The sequence below is a fragment of the Salvelinus alpinus genome, chromosome 7 (genome assembly GCF_045679555.1).
Source record: "Salvelinus alpinus chromosome 7, SLU_Salpinus.1, whole genome shotgun sequence".
Lineage (NCBI taxonomy): Eukaryota > Metazoa > Chordata > Actinopteri > Salmoniformes > Salmonidae > Salvelinus > Salvelinus alpinus.
The window spans coordinates 40,717,290-40,735,723 of NC_092092.1; the positions used below are offsets into that span (position 1 = coordinate 40,717,290).

The window sequence follows — 18,434 nt, forward strand, 5'->3', positions numbered from 1 at the left end:
ACCAGGTTTGAGAAACGAGGGCCAATCGGGACATAGTCTGAGAACAAGGACACGCGTAAACTCTTCCGTATTTATTTTAGGCTGCGTATGTATGTAATAATGTATAATACATCATTATCAGTACGCTGAAATATATTTTCTTCAGCATTTAATGCCAAATGTGGTCAAATAACTAACTTGATTTTATAGCTCTTTATTTGACCATCTTCATTGTGACCATCAAACTGTGCAATAACCCCTTGTATTGAAGCTCCAGCTATTTCATTTATAATTGTATTGCATTTTCAATGAGCAGCACCAACCTTATACACTTTCAAGCTACACACAGCTCTCGACACCTGCCACAGTATTGTAGATACATAAACGTACATATGGCACTTTTTAGCTGGTTAATGGCAGGGTTATCAGAAGGAGAATGGTGTTTTTAGCTGGTCATGGCAGGGTTATCAGAAGGAGAATGGTGTTTTTATCTGGTCATGGCAGGGTTATCAGAAGGAGAATGGTGTTTTTATCTGGTCATGGCAGGGTTATCAGAAGGAGAATGGTGTTTTTAGCTGGTCATGGCAGGGTTATCAGAAGGAGAATGGTGTTTTTAGCTGGTCATGGCAGGGTTATCAGAAGGAGAATGGTGTTTTTAGCTGGTCATGGCAGGGTTATCAGAAGGAGAATGGTGTTTTTGCTTTATGAGCATTTTGTTCTCTGTTATAACCCTGAACTTAAAAGGATACTTAAAAAAGAAGAATGGTGTTACCACAATGCAAGCAGAACCTTACCCAGCAAGCGCTCAATGTCATCTACCACTACACAGCTCAGCTGGGACTTATAGGCATCTTCAAATATCTGGAACAAAGAGGGTTAAGGGTGGTGAAGACACAGGTACTGGCACGGTGTGTGTGTGCGCACGTGTATGTATCCCTTTCCTCACCTTCTTGATGGCCTGGCACTTAGCGATCTCGGAGTGGCCAATCATCTTGTCTGGAGAGCAGATCTTTATAAAGGGGAACTGGGATTCCTCTGCGATCTTAGCTGCCAGAGCAGTCTTTCCACTGTTGGGGGGACCTAGGTGAGAGAGCATAGCATACTATCTATCGATATATAAAAAACCCATAGCCGACGTGAGAAAGACCTTTAAACGGGTAAACATTCACAAGGCCGCAGGGCCAGACAGATTAATAGGTGTACTCCGAGCATGTGCTGACCAACCGGCAAGGGTCTTCACTGACAAAAAGTTCTACAGCTGCACCATCGAGAGCATCCTGACTGGTTGCATCACTGCCTGGTATGGCAACTGCTCGGCCTCCGACCGCAAGGCACTACAGAGGGTAGTGCGTACGGCTCAGTACATCACTGGGGCCAAGCTTCCTGCCATCCAGGAACTCTATACCAGGCGGTGTAAGAGGAAGGCCCTAAAAATTGTCCAAGACTCCAGCCACCCTAGTCATAGATTGTTCTCTCTGCTACCGCACGGCAAGCGGTACCGGAGGGCCAAGTCTAGGTCCAAAAGGCTTCTGAACAGCTAATCAAATGGCTACCCAGACTATTTGCATTGCCCCACCCTCTTTTACGCTTCTGCTACTCTGTTTATTATCTATGCATAGTCACTTTAAATATACCTACATATTACCTCAACTAACCGGTGCCCCCTGTATATAGCCTCGCTATTGTTATTTTAATGCTGCTCTTTAATTATTTGTTACTTTTATTTTTTACTTATCACTTATTTTTCTTATTTTGGTTAAGGGCTTGTAAGTAAGCATTTCACTGTATGGTTGTATTCGGCACATGTGACAAATAAAATGTGATGGTATTTTATTTTATTTGTACCGAAGGGAAATCGGAATAATATAGTTCATAGTTATACGAAAGTTATTTCAAGTTAATGTCCCTTTTAGGAGTAAAGGAAAGAAAAATATATAGACTAAAACAGTATCAGTTGTTTGTGTCCTTGCTCATCTTTTTGTGTGCCTTGCACTAACCTCAGCATCTTCTTACTAGCACGGACTTTGCTGCTATCTGCTTTGTTGACGTACGTTTCACTTAATTGCGTGGGAAATGCGATCTACAAATGAAATCACATTACTAATATGAGACGTGGTGGACGTAACTAGCCACCTTAAAACAAACGCACTGCAAGTCGCTCAGGATAAGAGCACCTGCTAACTGACTAAAATATACACATTTTAGTGTATATTTGAGTGTGTGTGTGCCTTACCTTCCAGTAACACAGACACCAGTGGGGTGCGGTCGCTGTTCTTGGTCTGCTGCACCAGCAGCTCCCCGTCATCCAGCACGGCTGTCACCGGGTCGCCCCACTTAATGATGCCGTTCATGATGTAGCTGGCATAGTCCTCGGAGTTGGTACCAAATGCCTGGCCAGGGGGGCGAGAGAGAGGGACACAGGTGGAGGGAAAGAGAGAGCGTCAGACCTATTAAATCAGTGCCTTAAAAAGGGTCCCTTATTAAAATTGCTTCTTAGGAACATCTCAAAATGCTATCCAAGATTTATTGGCCAATTTCCTGCATATAGTAGACAATGGACATTGCCATCTACTCGATGTGATGGTAGAATTGTTGAAAGTGTACCCAAACGTTGGAAGAGGACTCTTGGATGTAGGCAAATGGTAAAGAGAGAGAAGGATGGAGAATGATAAAGAGATGAGCAGGAGGAAGGGGGATCTACTCACAGGTTTGATGTCGTTGTCCAGCGAGGCCAGGAAGTCGTCTCTGTGGACCTGCAGATGCTCAGCCTTCTCTAGGTCCACCTCCACCGTGGCACTGGCCTGCAAGGGGACAGAGGACAAGGGGGGACATGTCATTAGGACGATCCAATACAGACGGTTCAATAGATGTTCAACTAACTATCAACAAACTGCTCGACTAACTTCAGCCCTGATCCTAGATGATTTATGGCACTGTGATGTCGAGGAGTGGCGACAAAACGACCCCAAATAAGTTAACGCTGTTCCAGCAAACCACTCATAGTATAGTACCGACCTTTATTTTGTCCTGTAATGATGCTGACGTGATGGTTTGGACTTCTAGGTGTCACTGATCTAGCTTGGTCAAGTGGACGTTTACAACAGTCTACCTCCCTGGTCGACTCGATCAACTGAAACACTGTTGTTTAGCCCACTGCAAAGTGGGTACTGTTAGTGTGGAATCGTGTGTCTGTGGAAGCGAGGCTTAGAGAGTGCAGGAGTGTGTCTGCCCTAAGTGCTTTATCGGGTGAGGAGTCTCTCCGTCGCTCTCACACACACAGCCAGGTAAAGCAAGGTGCACGTCTGTTAAGCGGTCTGCGGCTCTCCACACTCTTGGCATCTATTGGAGGGCGACGACGCGGACAGAGGGCTTACACGGGAGGAATGGCTGGAGCAGTCGCTCCCTCTCTCTGTCCTAGTCACCCGTTCTCTTCCTCCTCCTCCTCCCAGACGAGAGTTGTCAGACATTTCCGCTCCGAGGGAAGCACATTGTCTTATGACTAATTGCACAACGCCTACGGTACCTACAGCCCCTTGACAAACAACGATTGTCGGTTGTAGAGTTAATGTTAATTAGCCTACGTAGGCTAATAAAAATGTCCGCCTGTGTGTGATAGTGACCTTGATGTGTCGGTTCATGGCGGTGGACTGGGCAGCTCTGACCAGCCCCTCCAGCTCGGCTCCGCTGTAGTTCTTGGTCTCGGCGGCCAGCTCGCCGACGTCCACGTCCCTGCCCAGCAGGTTGAACTGACGCATCTTAGCCGTGTGGATGTTGAGGATCTGGACACGCCCCTTCTCATCAGGCAAACCTGGGGAGAGGAATAGAGAAGGGAAACATCTTCTGAACCGGACTGTTAATCTGCCGTCTTCGCCGTGTCACTGCATACTGCACAGGGGACAGAACTGGGAAAGTAGAAATGCCTGGGTGTTTGTCATGTAAAAAGGTACAACATCTATGAATAACAATGTCCTTCACAGAAGAAAATAAACCTCCTGAAAACAACCTAAAACCTGAATATATTAACCTAAAAGAAATTAAGCAAGGTCCTCGGTTAGAGTGGATGCTTTGTGGTGTTGATTTCTTACCGATCTCCATTTTGACCTCCAACCTGCCTGGTCTCAACAAGGCCTCGTCTATCAGGTCAGGCCTGTTGGTCATTCCTGAGTGAGGCACAGATGGAGAGATAGAAGAGAGGGAGGACGAGAAAGTCAGAGCCCAAATGATCTTCTCAGACCACAACTCGACCTGTCAGTCAATCAGAAGTGTGTGTGTGTCAATGTTCCCTCAAATTTTGGAGGTCTTGTGAGAGGAAACTTGAACGTTGTGAGAATTTTGTGCAACTTCTGGCGCACGTTTACAGTGAACACTGAGGCTGTATCCTTACAGTTTCAGACGGCAGCATTTGAGCATAATGTAAACCTACCAACAAAACTGAGCAAATCCCACAATATTTTCACATGGAAGTAGCTTTTGATTTCTATGATGTAGCCTACATGTGGTGTTCAATGCAGGCCTACACTGCAGGAGACTTTTAAAAACGTTTTTTTTTGTTTTTATATGAAAGGCTTGACATTAACTCAGGATTCTACTTGGTCTGTAACACCATGGGCCAAATAGGTGACTGTAAAATTGTATTGTGTAGTATGACACAAGAAACCACTTTACAGAATACAACAAATCATCATTACCATACAGAGAATTAGACAATGTAGGCTACCCCTCTACCTATTGGTATATTTGCATATTCAAGCCTGTCTCAAAATACAACACTGCACCTTTAACACACAATCTTTTTACCTGACTGGCTTTTCAAAAACAGCTTGAAATGTAACCTACAAGTTTTGTGCTCTTAAAGGAAGCGGAAACTCCCCATTGCTGACCTATACGCATCTATAATTTGGCTAATAACGCGCCAACTAGTGAAGAATATCAACAAATGTGCGACTTGAGCTCTGATCTGAAAAGCGCATTCACTCGAGGGTGATTGAAAGACCGCTCGAGGGCTACCCCCCAGCAAAAACAAGTCTACTCCGTTGGCAGTCCTGCAGAAGGTGCGTGTGTGTGTGTGTGTGTGTACCTATGACCAATATATTGTTGAGCTGCTCCACTCCGTCTATCTTGGACAGCAGTTGGTTGACCACTGTGTCGTGGACGCCCGTGCTGCCCGCCATGCTGCCCCGCTGCTTACAGATGGCGTCAATCTCGTCAAAGATGATGATGTGCAGCCCACTGTTGGCGCCCAGCTATTGGAGGAGAGATATGGGTGAATGATGGAGGGAGGAGGATACCAATGGCCTCAGAAAGTCAACGCAGAGCTATGCAACATAAAACGCAACATGTAAAGTGTTAGTCCCATGTCTCATGAGCTGAAATAAAAGATCCCAGACATTTTCCATATGCACAAAAAGCACATCTCTAAAATGTTGTGCACACATTTGTTTACATCCCTGTTAGTGAGCATTTCTCCTTTGCCAAGATAATCCAACCACCTGAAAGGTGTGGCATGTCAAGAAGCCGATTAAACACCATGATCATTACACAGGTGCAACGTGTGCTGGGGACAATAAAAGGCCACTAAAATGGGCAGTTTTGTCACACAATGTCACAGATGTCTCAAGTTGAAGGAGCATGCAATTGGCATGCTGACTGCAGGAATGTCCAACAGAGCTGAATTGAATATTCATTTCTCTACCATAAGCCTTTTCAATGTCGTTTTAAAGAATTTGGCAGTACACCCAACCGGCGTCACAACCGCAGACTACGTGTAACCACGCCAGCCCAGGACCTCAACATTGGCTTCTTCACCTGCGGGATCATCTGAGACCATCCACCCGGACAGTTAAACTGTTGGCTTGCACAACCGAAGAATTTCTGAACAAACTGTCAGAAGCCGTCTCAGGGAAGTTCATCTGCGTGTTTGGTCGTCCTCACCAGGGCCTTGACCTGACTGCAGTTAGGCGTTGTAACCGACTTCAGTGGGCAAAAATGGATAGCTATTGGCACGCTGGGTAAGTGTGCTCTTCACGGATGAATCCCGGTTTCAACTGTACTGTGCAGATGGCCTCGTGTGGGTGAGCGGTGTTCTGATGTCAACGTTAAGAACAGTGGCCCACGGTGATAGTGGGGTTATGGTATGGGCAGGCATAAGCTACGGTCAACGAACACAATTGCATTTTATTCAATGGTAATTTCAATGCACAGATATAACGTGACGAGATCCTGAGACCCATTGTTGTGCCTTTCATCCGCCTCCATCCCCATGTTTCAACATAATGCACCATGTCGCAAGGATCTATACACAATTCCTGGAAGCTGAAAATGTCCCAGTTCTTCCATGGCCTGCATACTCACCAGACATGTCGCCCATTGAGCATGTTTGGGATGCTCTGGATCGACGTCTACGACAACGTGTTCCAACCAAAATCCAGAAACTTCGCACATCCATTGAAGAGGAGTGGGACAACATTTCACAGTCTACAATCAACAGCCTGATCAACTCTATGCAAAGGAGATGTGTCGCACTGCATGAGTCAAAATGGTGGTCACACCAGATACTGATCCACGCCCCTACTTTTTTCTGCATATCTGTATTCTCAGTCATGTGGAATCCATATATTAGGGCCTAAGGAATTGATTTAAACTGACTGATGCCCTTATATGAACTGGAAAATCTTTGAAATTGTTGTATTTATATTTTTGTTCAGTGTAGAATGTCAACCCCTCACACCCATGGCTGTTCTGGGCTAAAATCTCCTTGGTGTGACCCGAGTAAAAACTAAAACCCTTTCAAAGTCTCTTCATCCTCCCTCTGCTCTGGCATGGAGGTACAGAGTCTGCCCAAACAGAGAAAGAGTGCGAGAAAGCGTGAAAGAGAGAGAGGGAGACCAAAAACTAGAGATAGCGAGAGCAGAGTGGGGGTTATCCGTCCATCTCTGGCCCGGTCAGTCTCCAGACGTAGCATTTAAAGCAGGTGAGGAGCTGGGCTTATTATGGGCTAGGTGAAAGGGGGGCAGGGTTCAAGATAACCCAGCACCTCATTAGGTGGTGAAGAGTGAGGCCGTCACTGTCACACCGTCATCACTACGGGTGCTCAATACACAACTCCCCCCCCCCCCCCGGTATGGAGAAACCCAATGACTTTACCACCGTTATCATTTCTAATATGCCTCCTTAAAAAGGGCAAATCAATCTTCTCCAGAAGAAATTTGCTTCTCTGTGTGGATTTGTGTGATGCTTATCTTTGGTTCGTGGCGTAGGGGTAAGGATTGGCCTCGGGGTAAGGAATCCTTTTAGTCTGACATCTATTTCATTGACTTGTTATCAGGCATGTTGTGCTTGATAACCACAGGAGTAATTGCAATGAAGGTACTGGGTGTATTTACTGGTGTGTGTGTGTGATTGCATGGCTCTTACAGAGTTTTCATGTATGTTACAGAGTATTCACGTGTGTCCCTCTCACCCTCTTTTGCTCGTCCTCTGCGTCGGCGAACAGCTTCCTGATGTTGGCCTCGGACTCTCCCACGTACTTGTTGAGGATCTCGGGGCCGTTGACCACCTTGGGCTCGCGGGCGTTCAGCATCTTCCCAATCTGCCTGGCCATCAGAGTCTTACCGCAGCCAGGAGGCCCGAACAACAGGATGCCCTTCACATGCTTACAACCTGCAGGGGAGGGATGCCGTCAAAAAAATTTGAAAATCGAATGGTTTAGGTGCGTCACGATCGTATCAGTTGGCGAGACAAGCCCTTAGGCCACTGTAGCGCTCTACGCTAAGTACACTTCCATGTGCTATATCTACAATGCACTGTATGAGGTGACTTTTCCCTTTACGTCGTTGTCTGATCTCATCTCTGATTCATACATAGATACCCGAGTATGAAAAATCCCCAAGGTACTCAAACTTCACAGGTTCAATTTGGGAAAATGAGGTGGAAAAACAAGATGAAAAAAAACTAGATTTACTGCAATTACTGCTATGATTCAATACAAGTTGACTCTGATGTGTTTCTCATAAAGATCACGTCTTGTTATTGGACCCAACCAATTTGGAGCAGTTTTGGGGCTCGATTGAAAACCAGACTGTGTTGGTCCTGTCGTAGCTTATTGCAACTGTTCAGTGAAATTTGCTCCACACTCATTGAGAGGCCAGAGATGAACATCAGCCCTCCCATTTAGACCTGCTGAAGGGAAGACAGTTAGGGGTAGTAAGGAGGGGCTCCAGGTAAAGCATTGCAGTATTTGTGTGTGTGACCCCTTGCTGTCTGCCCGACATGGAGGGAGTGAGAGGCCACACACACACTTCCCCCCTACGATCAACTCTATCAGCACCTGCCCTCCCTGACACTCCCCAATTACACCCTCACCTTTAGACTCTCGTCTATCAGGGCTCGCCATCTCATTAGACCATCCAGCTGGCCACAGCCAGGGCCCAACTCCTGCACACCGTAGCACCCAGCAGTCCAACTTAAAGAGATACTTCAAGGTTTTGGCCATGGAGCCCTTTATCTACCTCCCCGGAGTCAGATGAACTTGTGGACACCACTTTTATGAAATAACACATATGGAATGTAGTAAGCAAAAAATATGTTAAATTCAGATTCTTCAAAGTAGCCACCCTTTGCCTTGATGACAGCTTTGCACACTCTTGGCATTCTCTCAACCAGCTTCACCTGGAATGCTTTTCCAACAGTTTTGAAGGAGTTCCTACATATGCTGAGCACTTGTTGGCTGCTTTTCCTTCACTCTGCAGTCCAACTCATCCCAATTGTGGAGGCCAGGTCATCTGACGCAGCCCTTCATCACTCTCTTTCTTGGTCAAATAGCCCTTACACAGCCTGGAGGTGTGTTTGGGGTCATTGTGCGGTTGAAAACAAATGATCGTCCCAGATGGGATGGCATATCGGTGCAGAAGGCTGTAGCCATGCTGGTTAAGTGTGCCTTGAATTCACAGGGATAGAATTGTGCGGAGGCATATATCTGGGGAAGGGTATAAAACTATTTCTAGAGTGTTGAAAGTTTCCAAGAGCACAGTGGTCGCCATCATTGGAAAATGGAACACATTTTTCCTACCCAGACTCTGCCTAGAGATGGCCGTCCAACCGATCTAAGCAACCGGGCAAGAAGGACCTTGGTCAGGGAGGTGACCAATGACCACTCTGTAGTTCTGTCAGAGTTCCTTGGCTGAGTTGGGAGATACTGGCAGGACAACGGTCTCTACAGCACGTCACCAATCTGGGCTTTATGGGAGTGGCCAGACAGAAGCCACTCCTGAGATAAAAAGGCACGACAGCACGACTGGAGTTTGAAAAAAAGGCGCGTGAAAGACTCCGAGCATAAGGCAAAAGATTCTGTGTAACTCTTTGGCCTTAATGCAAAGTACCATGTTTGGAGAAAACACCATCCCTACCGTGAAGCGCAGTAGTGGCAGCATCATGCTATGGGGATGCTTTTCAGCAGCAGGGGCAGGGAGACTGGTAAGGATAGAGGGAACAATGAATGGAGCCAAAGACAGGCAAATCCTTTGAGAGAACCTGCTTCAGAGTGAAAACGACCTAAGACTGGGGTGAAGATTTACGTTCCAACAGGACAATGACCCCATGCAAACAGCCAAAGCAATGCTGGAAAGGCTTTGGAACAAGAATGTGAAAGTCCTTGAGTGGCCCAGCCAAAGCTCAGACTTGAATCCTATTGAAAATCTGTGGAAAGACTTGAAGATTGCTGTTCATCGCTACTCCCCATATATCTTAACACAGCTTGAAAAAAAAACAGATGTGCAAAGCTGATAGAGACATACAAGACAACGCAAAGCTGTAAATCGCCGCTTCTACAAAGTATTGACTCAACTGAGATATTTCTGAATTTCATTTTTAATACATTTGCAAACATGTGTCCACTTTGTCATTATGGGGTATTGGGTGTGGATAGGTGAGAAAAATCTATCAAATTTATTTTGAATTCAGGCTGTAACAACAAAATGTGGAATAAGTCAAAGGGTATGACTTCATTCTTTAGGCGCTGCACCACTAACTTTCGACATACTGGAGACAAAGACATAAAAGAGAGAGAGTTTGTGTGTGTTTGCGTATATGCAGAAGAGCACCTAACTTGCTTTCACTATGAGCCATCATTTAGCGATGGGAATCAGCATTGTAATCCGAGACATGTCAAACAACTATTTACCAGTGTACGCATGGGGGGGGGGCTGTGTCATAACTCACTCACTGACGACTGAGAGCAGCATCCTGAGGAGGACACTGCATTGTCTGTCCAATGACGGAAGCCCTCTTGGGCCTAACCGAGGGAGTCAGACAACGATTTATTTTTCAATAACTAGTTTCAGTCTAGGGTGCAGTTTCACTGTCAAACAAAGAGAAAAGATTGACACTACTACATTGTCAGTCCAATAATAGTATTCCCGTCGGGTCCATTTGTTAGAGGCTTTTCCCAGAAAATAGTCTGGCGTGTTTGTCACAATGTGCAGTACTGGTCTGAGAATCAATGCCATTTGAACACAGAGCCTTATTCATGTCATGGTGTTCCTTCCAGAGACTGATTGAGTGATTTGTTTTGGCAGGCTGCCCCCCCCCCCCCCCCCTCACAGTGGCTAATGGTTCGGTCTGTCTATCGCTAGGCTGGAACACAGGCTTCCCTGGGACCTCGAAAAGTGGTTACCGGGGGGATATGGTGAGAGACAAATACACACAGTGTGAGCTATAAAAAAAATGAGAGAAGGAAAGTACTAGAAAGAGAGCGAAAAAAAACACGAGTGTGTAAGACAACAGGCATGTGAAAGTACGAGTGAATAAGATGGATTGAGTGAAAGTCGAGAAAGAGAAACGTCTGTTGAGAAAGAAATATGGATGAAGAGAAAGAGACAGCAAGAGAGGGGAAGAGTGCGAAAGAAATAAAGAGTGTGTGTGAAAGAGCGAGAGAAAGAGAGAGTGCGAAAGAGAGAACGCAAAAGAGGCAGAGACCCGAGAGAGAGACAGAGAAGAAGCTCACCCATCTGCTCCACAATGTCTGGAGGGAAGACTCGGGAGGCGAAGGCCCTACGGAAGATGTCGGAGAACTCTTTGTCGAGGCCACCGATGCCCATACGCTCAAAGTTCCAGTCTGGGTTGATGATAGACTGGCGAGACTCTCTGGTCTTAGACTTCCCTGTAGGGGACACATAGACACAGTTACAAACATAAAGTGCATTCGGGAAGTACTCAGCCCCTAGACTTTTCCCACATTTTGTTACAGCCTTATTCTAAAATTGATTTAAAATGTTTTTTCAACTCATTAATCCACACACACACACTACCCCAAAATGACAAAGCAAAAACGGTTTATTTTTATGAATGTTAACTCATTTCAAAAACTTAAATATCCCATTTACATAAGTATTCAGACCCTTTACTCAGTACTTTGTCGAAACACCTTCGGCAGCGATTACAGCCTTGAGTCTTCTTGGGTATTACACACCTGTATTTGGGGAGTTTCTCCCTTTATTCTCAGCAGATCTTCTCAAGCTCTGTCAGGTTGGATGGGGAGCGTTGCTGCACAGCTATTTTTCAGGTCTCCCTTAGATGTTAGATCGGGTTCAAGTCCGGGCTCTGGCTGGGCCACTCAAGTACATTCAGAGACTTGTCCTGAAGCCACTGCTGTGTTGTCTTGGCTGTGTGCCTAGGGTCGTTGTCCTGTTGAAAGGTGAACCTTAGCCCCAGTCTGAGGTACTGAGCGCTCTGGAGCAGGATCTCTGTACTTTGCTCCATTCATCTTTGCCTCGATCCTGACTAGTCTCCCAGTCCCTGCCGCTGAGAAACATCCCCACAGCATAATGCTAACACCACCATGCTTCACCATAGGGATGGTGCCAGGTTTCCTCCAGACGTCCAGATTAGGGGAGGGTTTGACTTAGACTTGCCTAGTTAAATAAAGGTTAAATAAATAAAAAAATATTTCAATCTTGTTTTCATCAGACCAGAGAATCTTGTTTCTCATGGTCGGAGAGTCCTTTAGGTGCCTTTTGGCAAACCAAGCAGGCTGTCATGTGCCTTTTACTGAGGAGTGGCTTCTGTCTGGCTACCCTACCAAAGGCCTTGTTGGTGGAGTGCTGCAGAGATGGTTGTCCTTGGGGTTCTTGGTCACCTCCCTGACCAAGGGTCTTCTCCCCCGATTGCTCAGTTTGGCCAGGTAGCCAGCTCCAGGAAGTCTTGGTGGTTCCAAACTTTTTCCATTTAAGAATGATGGAGGCCACTGTGTTCTTGGGGACCTTCAATGCTAAAGACATTTTTTGGTACCCTTCCCCAGATCTGTGCCTCAACACAATCCTGTCTCTGAGCTGTACGGACAAATTCTTCGACCACATGGCTTGGTTTTTGCGCTGACATCCACTGTCAACTGTGGAACTTTAAATAGACAGGTGTGTGCCTTTCCAAATCATGTCCAATCAATTGAATTTACCACAGATGGACTCCAATCAAGTTGTTCAAACATCTCAAGGATGATCAATGGAAACAGGATGCACCCTTAGGTCAATTTCAAGTCTCACAGCAAAGTGTCTGAATACTTATGTAAATAAGGTATGTTTTTCTTTTTAATACATTTGCAGAAATTTCTAAAAACCTGTTTTCACTTTGTCGTTATGGGGTATTCTGTGCAGATTGAGGACCATTTTTTTGTTAAATCGATTTTAGAATAATGCAGTAACGCAACAAAATGTGGAAAAGGGGAAGGGGTCTGACTACTTTCCGAATACACACTACATGTGCAGACCAGCTGGCTGGAGTGTTTACGGACATATTCAATCTCTCCCTATGACAGTCTGCTGTCCCCACATGCATCAAGATGGCCACCATTGTTCCTCTACCCGCATTTCTAAAAACCTGTTTTCACTTTGTCATTATGAGGTATTGTGTGTAGATTGCTGAGGATTTTTTATTTATTTAATCCCTTTTATAATAAGGCTGTAAAGTAACAAAACGTGAAAGGAGGTTGAATTCTTTCCGAAGGCACTGTACATAGAGGGAAAAATGTTATATATTATTATAATAATAATAAAATGATATTTAGCAGATGCTTTTATCCAAGGCGAATTACAGTTGAAAGGCTGGTCATGGCTCAGATGGATTACCAGGACATGTACTCAAAAGCATGCACGGACCAACTGGCAAGTGTCTTCACTGACATTTTCCTCTCCCTGACTGAGGCTGTAATATCTACATGTTTCAAACAGACCACCATAGACCCTGTGGCCCAGAAAGCGAAGGTAACCTGCCTAAATGATTAACACCCCGTAGCACTCACTTCAGTAGCCATGAAGTGCTTTGAAAGGCTGGTTATGGCTCACAACACCATCATGATGGAAACCCTAGACCCACTCCAATTCGCATACCGCCATAACAGATTCACAGATGATGCAATCTCATTCTTACTCCACAGTGCCCTTTCCCACCTGGAAAAAAGGAACACCTATGTGAGAATGCTGTTAATTGACAACAGCTCAGCGATCAACACCATAGTGCCCTCAAAGCTCATCAGTAAGCTAAGGACCCTGGGACTAAACACCTCCCTCTGCAACTGGATCCTGGACTTCCTGACGGGCTGCCCCCAGGTGGTAAGGGTAGGCAACAACATCTGCCACACTGATCCTCAACACTGGGGCCTCTCAGGGGTGCGTGCTCAGTCCCCTCCTGTACTTCCTGTTCAACGACTGCGTGGCCAAGCACGACTCCAACACCATCATTAAGTTTGCTGACGACACAGTGGTAGGCCTGATCACCGACAGCGATGAGACAGCCTATAAGGAGGTGGTCAGAGACCTGGCAGTGTGGTGCCAGGACTACAACCTCTCCCTCAATGTGAGCAAGATAAAGGAGCTGATCGTGGACTATAAGAAAAGGAGGGCCGAACAGGCCCCCATTAACATCAACGGGGCTGGAGCGGAGCAGGTCGAGAGTTAAGTTCCTTGGTGTTCACATCAACGAACTAGCATGGTCTAAACACACCAATACAGTTGGGAAGAGGGCACGACAACACCTTTTCCCCCCTCAGGAGACTGAAAAGACTTGCCATGGGTCCCCAGATCCTCAAAAAGTTCTGCAACATCGAGAGCATCCTGACCGGTTGCATCACCACCTGGTATGGCAACTGCTCGGCATCTGACTAAGGCGCTACAGAAGGTAGTGGGTACGGCCCACTACATCACTGGGGCCAAACTTCCTTCCATCCAGGATCTATATACTAGGCGGTGTAAGAGGAAGGCCCCAAAAAACTGTCCAAAAAAAGACTCTAGTCACCCAAGTCATAGACTGTTCTTTCTTCTACCGCACGGCCAGCGGTACCGGAGCGCCAAGTCTAGGTCCAAAAGCTCCTTAACAGCTTCTACACCGAAGGCATAAAACTGCTGATCAATTAATAAAATGGCCACCTGGACTATTTACATTGACCTCCTCCCTTTGTTTTTAAACTGCTGCTACTCGCTGCTTATTATCTATGCATAGTCACTTTACAAATTACCTTGACTAACCTGTACGCCCGCACATTGACTCGGTACCGGTACCCCCTGTATATAGCCTCGTTATTGTTATGTAATTTTCTTGTGTTACTTTTTGATAATCTTTTTTTTACTTTATTTAGTAAACATTTTCTTAACTCTATTTCTTGAACTGCATTGTTGGTTAAGGGCTTGTAAGTAAGCATTTCATTTCATTCACCTGTTGAATTCGGCACGTGACAAATACAATTTGATTTGAAACCTGGCACTATTGGCAACTCTTAGCTCATAGACGGGGGAACGGTGTAAAGCGTTTAATGTATTAACTAAATATTCCATCAATGACATAAAGAAAAGTACTTAACATTGAAGAAAAATTACACTTTCCTCTCTAGGGCCATCTAGAATTTCATCACTCAAAACTTCTGAGAGCAAGATGAAAGCCAAACTAAAACTGTGGACAGGGTGCCACCTTGTGGTGGTATTGGGTAACAACAAGCAGATGCCACAAATGGATGAAGTCAGTCAGGGTGGTTTAGCGTGTGGTTTATTGAGGCCGAATGTCACTTAGTTTAGCCTTGTAAGCAAACCCACTTTAGTTAATTACGCAAATCTCAAGGCTTAATAATTAAATGTTATTATGCTGAAGAACACAATTTGAGTGCATCAACATGTCAGATATACAGTGGGGAGAACAAGTATTTGATACACTGCCGATTTTGCAGGTTTTCCTACTTACAAAGCATGTAGAGGTCTGTAATTTTTATCATAGGTACACTTCAACTGTGAGAGACGGAATTTAAAACAAAAATCCAGAAAATCACATTGTATGATTTTTAAGTAATTAATTCGCATTTTATTGCATGACATAAGTATTTGATACATCAGAAAAGCAGAACTTAATATTTGGTACAGAAACCTTTGTTTGCAATTACAGAGATCATACGTTTCCTGTAGTTCTTGACCAGGTTTGCACACACTGCAGCAGGGATTTTGGCCCACTCCTCCATACAGACCTTCTCCAGATCCTTCAGGTTTCGGGGCTGTCGCTGGGCAATACGGACTTTCAGCTCCCTCCAAAGATTTTCTATTGGGTTCAGGTCTGGAGACTGGCTAGGCCACTCCAGGACCTTGAGATGCTTCTTACGGAGCCACTCCTTAGTTGCCCTGGCTGTGTGTTTCGGGTCGTTGTCATGCTGGAAGACCCAGCCACGACCTATCTTCAATGCTCTTACTGAGGGAAGGAGGTTGTTGGCCAAGATCTCGCGATGCATGGCCCCATCCATCCTCCCCTCAATACGGTGCAGTCATCCTGTCCCCTTTGCAGAAAAGCATCCCCAAAGAATGATGTTTCCACCTCCAAGCTTCACGGTTAGGATGGTGTTCTTGGGGTTGTACTAATCCTTCTTCTTCCTCCAAACACGGCGAGTGGAGTTTAGACCAAAAAGCTCTATTTTTGTCTCATCAGACCACATGACCTTCTCCAATTCCTCCTCTGGATCATCCAGATGGTCATTGGCAAACTTCAGACGGGCCTGGACATGCGCTGGCTTGAGCAGGGGGACCTTGCGTGCGCTGCAGGATTTTAATCCATGACGGCGTAGTGTGTTACTAATGGTTTTCTTTGAGACTGTGGTCCCAGCTCTCTTCAGGTCATTAACCAGGTCCTGCCGTGTAGTTCTGGGCTGATCCCTCACCTTCCTCATGATCATTGATGCCCCACGAGGTGAGATCTTGCATGGAGCCCCAGACCGAGGGTGATTGACCGTCATCTTGAACTTCTTCCATTTTCTAATAATTGCGCCAACAGTTGTTGCCTTCTCACCAAGCTGCTTACCTATTGTCCTGTAGCCCATCCCAGCCTTGTGCAGGTCTACAATTTTATCCCTGATGTCCTTACACAGCTCTCTGGTCTTGGCCATTGTGGAGAGGTTGGAGTCTGTTTGATTGAGTGGGTGGACAGGTGTCTTTTATACAGGTAACGAGTTCAAACAGGTGCAGTTAATACAGGTAATGAGTGGAGAACAGGAGGGCTTCTTAAAGAAAAACTAACAGGTCTGTGAGAGCCGGAATTCTTACTGGTTGGTAGGTGATCAAATACTTATGTCATGCAATAAAATGCGAATTAATTACTTAAAAATCATACAATGTGATTTTCTGGATTTTTGTTTTAAATTCCGTCTCTCACAGTTGAAGTGTACCTATGATAAAAATTACAGACCTTTACATGCTTTGTAAGTAGGAAAACCTGCAAAATCGGCAGTGTATCAAATACTTGTTCTCCCCACTGTACATGACCCTGATGTACACATACTGTAACGGATAGAGACTAAATCGATGTGCTGTAGCCACGTAATACAAGATGGCGTCACACATGGACAGTTTTCTGCGTTGGAGCGAGCCAGGGACGACACTTACCAATGAGGGTAAGAGAAGAGCTCTCCGCCTTCTCAAAAACCACCTGGCTGTTTCCCAGCAACAAGCCAATGTCAATCTGTATAGACCACAGAGACAGAAGACAGTTAGGAGTGAGTAGATGGTGGACAGAGAATTGCGCCAGTTTTTCACGTGAATTTACCTTACCATCAAGCACCTTTGGGTGTGACTTCACCATGTTATATAAACTATAACTACTGTATAGCTAGCGTAACTAGATTATTACTGTAACGATGATTAGTTCAAGTGTATGAATATTACTATGTAATGTAAAGTGTATTAATAATATATAAATGGTATATCTAATGGTGATAATCGAGGTACTGAGATAGAGGTCCTAAGGTAGGTCGATTGGTGCTCTACGTACCTTGTGCTTCTTCCCAGAGCCTGCTTCTCCCTTGAGGATGCTGGGGTCCATGGCTTCAATGTCTTTTATCAGCAGGCCAAACAGCTTGTCACAGAAACTAAACACCAGCTAGAGACATCAAGAAAGAGGAAGAGTGGACAATGTTAGAAGGTTAGAATAACGTAAAGCGCCATCAGCATGCAGAACACAAACACAAAAGCGTGGCGAGTTGTCACAGTCTAAGAACACAACAAAAATGTTTGGCCTATTAAATCATTCGAGGAGACGTTCGCTCTATGCTACCCCTCAACCTAAAGCCAAGAGTACGACAAAATTCAGCCCTTGATAATGATCCACAGTCAGTTTTGCCACGGTTAAGCTGATCCTAGATCTGTTTCTAAGGGCAACTTCTACCAAGAGCGTGAAGACCACCAAAGTCCTCTAAGAGGTACGCGAGTCACCCCACCCTGTCATCCCAGCGTCCTTCTGTAGGCTACAGTTCCCGTACCTGCTGGCCCGCACTGAAGGCCTGGCTGTTGAAGTGCTGGATGAACTCTGCAGCCATCTTGTCTGAGTCGTATTGGCTGCTGTCCACACTCTTCTTCTGCAGGAAATCTATCTCCACCATCATGGTGCCCACACACTGCTTGGACTTGTCAAAGTTGTAGTTGGTCACTATATGGACACCGAGCAGAGAAAGAAAACAGATAGAAGAGTAGCCCAGTAGCTTTTCTCCACTTTACTCCATTTTCATTTTCAAGTAAAATGTCAAAAGCCTGATTGGTGTTCATTTGTAGTACCTTGCTCAATAGTGCTATTCACTTTGCGGCATATTCCATCAACAACCTAATCAAGGACAAACACCTTTAGCATCATTGTTTTCTAATGGATGTCGTATATTGAATCACTTGGTTCAATAATACAATGACCACGTGAGCGGCACACTGTGACACGTTACAGCGAGTTCAAATAGGCCTCTGTTGTTCAGGACCTCACACCTGAGAGCGCGCAGTCTGCAACACAGGGCTGAATTTGACGAAGGAACTAGCTGTTCTTTCAACATCTGTTCACAGCCACCTAAGCAGTACCGTAGTTATGCAAATTAGCCAATTACCAGCTCTATTCCAGATCAGGGTCTCTTTCCATAGCGACACTTTGCTAATAACGCTTTCAGAGGTGCATATTTTGACTAATAT

The 18,434-nt window shown here is 45.3% G+C and overlaps 1 protein-coding gene across 1 annotated transcript in view; it reads right to left on the reverse strand.

Annotated features, from left to right (window-relative positions):
- LOC139581018 (vesicle-fusing ATPase) overlaps positions 1 to 18,434 on the reverse strand; it is a 44,339-nt gene that overhangs the window by 5,778 nt on the left and 20,127 nt on the right. Inside the window, exons 5-17 of the mRNA XM_071410319.1 lie at positions 17,747 to 17,913; positions 17,260 to 17,367; positions 16,875 to 16,950; positions 10,979 to 11,134; positions 7,439 to 7,638; positions 5,057 to 5,222; positions 4,065 to 4,139; positions 3,600 to 3,787; positions 2,685 to 2,780; positions 2,213 to 2,369; positions 926 to 1,059; positions 774 to 840; positions 1 to 37 (exon numbers count right to left, since the gene is read on the reverse strand). The exon at positions 1 to 37 is cut by the window's left edge and continues 43 nt beyond it. Of these exons, the coding sequence (XP_071266420.1) occupies positions 1 to 37; positions 774 to 840; positions 926 to 1,059; positions 2,213 to 2,369; positions 2,685 to 2,780; positions 3,600 to 3,787; positions 4,065 to 4,139; positions 5,057 to 5,222; positions 7,439 to 7,638; positions 10,979 to 11,134; positions 16,875 to 16,950; positions 17,260 to 17,367; positions 17,747 to 17,913 (1,627 nt within the window). The remainder of the gene's footprint in view (positions 38 to 773; positions 841 to 925; positions 1,060 to 2,212; positions 2,370 to 2,684; positions 2,781 to 3,599; positions 3,788 to 4,064; positions 4,140 to 5,056; positions 5,223 to 7,438; positions 7,639 to 10,978; positions 11,135 to 16,874; positions 16,951 to 17,259; positions 17,368 to 17,746; positions 17,914 to 18,434) is intronic.